This window comes from Bombyx mori, chromosome 23, assembly GCF_030269925.1.
Source record: "Bombyx mori chromosome 23, ASM3026992v2".
Taxonomy (NCBI): Eukaryota; Metazoa; Arthropoda; class Insecta; order Lepidoptera; family Bombycidae; genus Bombyx; species Bombyx mori.
In genome coordinates, this window is record NC_085129.1 from 12,555,808 (window position 1) to 12,559,505 (window position 3,698).

General features: G+C 34.8%; 1 protein-coding gene across 1 annotated transcript; it reads right to left on the reverse strand.

Annotated features, from left to right (window-relative positions):
• Positions 1 to 735: 735 nt before the first annotated feature.
• LOC100101210 (cAMP-dependent protein kinase C1) lies at positions 736 to 1,797 on the reverse strand. Its single transcript, NM_001099833.1, has one exon. It carries the CDS (start codon positions 1,795 to 1,797, stop codon positions 736 to 738), a length of 1,062 nt encoding a protein of 353 aa, NP_001093303.1.
• Positions 1,798 to 3,698: the final 1,901 nt, after the last annotated feature.

A 3,698-nucleotide genomic window follows, 5' to 3' on the forward strand; every position in this document is an offset into this window, starting at 1 on the left:
AGTTGGTTCCCTACACAATAAAATATCACCTGATACAACAAATGTGAACTATAAACAAACAAATTCATTGTCAATTATCTTTTAAAAATTATATTTGTAAAACAACTTTCCATGGAAAATTACACTAAGCTTTTAGAAATTCAATTCAAAAATATCTTACCTGGACTAAATACATAATTTAGTGATGTAAACAAATAATACATTTAATTATTTTGAGATATTCTGTTATGAAATAAATATAAATATATACATATATTTTTCAATTAATACACTACTTACAAAGTTTAAATGTTGATTTTATAAAAACATAAAAAACAATGTAATGCTGCTCACCTCCAGCACCACACCACAAAATGACAATAACTACTGAAATAATGAACTAGGTAGTGCTTGGTGTAATGCTCAGACTAGGTGTCAGAGTAATCATGCAGGGACATCACCACAGCAAGGATAACTTTAACTCTCACTACCAACTCTATGTTAGTCAACTTGAAAGGGCACTAAGCAAATGAACGCCACCGAAATATCGGAAATCACTTCTACTATCATTGCACCTACACTCCACTTTATCTGCACAGTGTGCTAACTCGGGTTCGCTTCAGCGTCTATAAACTCCCAATGCCACTTGTTTCTAGATAAATCAGCTCTTATTCCACGAACTCTCTTTCACGGAAGATTCACTGTAACAAAACACCTACTCACGGGAGTGTCCGCTCGCAGGCACCAGCTATGTGCTCAGAACTCTGCAAATTCCTTTGCACACTTTTCAGTGGAAGAAATACGAAGAGCTTCTTCTTCATAATCATCAAAATTGCTTGTGTCACCGGGTCCTTTGCAGCGAGGTATGAATGGAGCCTCTATCTTCTTCTGGAAGACGGCAATCCAGTCGGTGGTGGCAAACCATTTATGACCTTTTATATCATTGACACCAGCCTTCAAGTTACCATAGCGTTTGGTCAAATCTACTTGAAGTAGGTTACGAAGCAGATCCTTCAGATCTGAACCAAAATGTGATGGAAATCGTACTTTGCCAGACACAATTTTTTCATAGATCTGAATGGGTTGATCAGCGAAAAAGGGCGGGTAGCCAGCCGCCATCTCATACACGAGCACTCCTAACGCCCACCAATCCACAGCTTTGTTGTATCCCTTGGATAGAATGATTTCAGGTGCAAGATACTCAGGAGTGCCGCACAAAGTCCACGTGCGGCCTTTCACACGTTTAGCGAATCCGAAATCTGTAACTTTTAAGTAACCCTGAGAATCAATTAGCAAGTTTTCAGGTTTCAGATCCCGATAAATAAGGTCCAAATAGTGAAGGTACTCAAATGCTAAGACTATTTGAGCTGCGTAGAATCGCGAATGCGGCTCCGAGAACCGACCCACCTTGCGCAAATGCGAGAACATTTCCCCTCCAGGCACATACTCCAACACCATGTACAAGTTAGAGTTGTCCTTGAAATGGAATTTAAGGCTCACCAAAAACGGAAAGTTGATGGCTTGTAAGATACGTTTCTCGTTTAGAGTGTGCTCCACCTGTTTCAATTTAACCACTTTCTGTTTATCTAATATTTTCATAGCGTAATATTCTTTAGTAGGTTTATGTTGAACTATCATGACTCGTCCAAACGAGCCAGTACCTAGGGTTTTTATCCGTTCGAAATCGTTCAGTCCGGCGGTGTTGGTAGGATTCTTCTTCCATTTCTCCTCGAAGTCCTCTTTGGCCTGGTCGAGGAATTCTTTGACGCTTTCGGCGGCGTCCACCTTTTTATTAGCGGTGGCAGCATTGTTGCCCATGGCTCACACCACAAAGCAGTCCAATGCCCTCGATTCGCCGTTATTAGAGGCCGCTTTACTGCACTAATCGATGCTTGTGGTATGATCGTATAAGAATATGGGCAGGTCAGCACAAACCAATTTTAAGCACGTACATTCTTATTTTTACTAATCACAATTACACGTCACAAAACACTTCCAATATAAAAACACATTGACACGTTTATTTCAAATGCAAAAGTTCTATCAAAGTACTTTCAATTTTGTCACAATCACCAGAAATAAAATGGCTTCCACAGCCGGACTCGATCGACAGAGCGAGATCAAGCGAACGATGTGCTCACGGGAAGCGGTCAATTCACTAATGTTGCCAAAGCAGTTCTTACTCTGCTACTAACTTTTTAAAATTTACCATTTACGAAAACTAATTTAAAATAAATTTAAACATTCACAGTAAACATTAAATATACTTATAAATAATTGTTAAAAAATAATAATGAAAAAGATGTATCAATGTACCCAAACTTTTAATAATAATCACATACCTACATTTCCCTCTAAAAATATCGTTGACGCAGAGATTAGAATTTTATGTACATAAAAATATACTTGAAAATAATTTTGTACTTCGCTGCATTGCTAGTATTACTTTTTTAGGAAAGTGTTTTTTTAAATGCATTTTCACATAGATAATAAATGTGTTTTTTGCTATTCTCACTAATTGCATCGACGTTTCTAAAGGTAACTAGATGATAACCGAGCTTTGCTCGTTTTTTTTTTTTGATAACTCCATCTTGTTGTGTCTTTAAAGCGGTTAGTTGCCCTCAATTAAGAAAAATAGTATTATTATTCGCCAATAGATGTCGGGAAGAGTTGATTATTGAAAACACGAATAAACAACATTTTCTGAAAATAAATCGTAGCTAGATCGATTTATCGCCCCCGAAATCCCCTGTATACTAAATTTTATGAAAATCGTTGGAGCCGTTTCCAAGATTCAGATTATATATATATTTATATACAAGAATTTAAAGGTATAAGATAAAAATAATTCTACTGGAGGATGGTTATCTTTCTGTTGACAATAAAAACTATCACATCCCTCGCTTATCTATCTATAGTAGGTAAGTCAAATCAAGTCAAATCAAACAAAGTACGATTTTGTCATATTTATACTTTCAATAGACGATTTTTGATGGACTTACAAATCTTTGTTTATTTGGCGTAGACATACAAACAAGCTCTTGGCCTACATGTCGCTAATTTATTATCAGACCTCATATACGCTAGAACATCAATGCCAAAATAATAAAAATATGCTTTAATAAGTACCAAAACATGTACGATTAATCTGCTGTCTTGAATTTTTTAAGAATAACTTCGAAAATATCATTAACAAAAATAGGTGGATATACTCATGGTCAAACAAATAACAGTTTGTTAAAAAAACAGATTCTTACCGTATGAGCTTTTGAAGTGATCAACTTAGATTGGAAAATCAAGATTCATTATTTTGAAAGCTACGACCAATCACCAATATACAACATTGTAATATCTCAAAGTTTGATGTGAAATTAAAAACTATCAGCAACCCTCAAACCCAGATTAAACAAAAACTTACAAGTTTATTTATCTTAATTATAATAACGGCCTCTTTTACGTATATGTTTTTAACTACGCAATCATAAACCATTGAAAGTTTACATTAAAGCCTAAATTTAACGATCTATTAAGCTAACTAACTAACTAGGTAAATTGTAAGCGAATTCTTTTATTTTATTCACAAAATATAAATTAACAAACAACAAACATGTACCAGCTTAGTAATTTTTTTAATTATCGAAAGTAAAGTTGACATAATAAATTAAAGTAAGTTAACTTCTCTTTTTATCAGTTTGAAAATTTCTTAAATTATACCATTA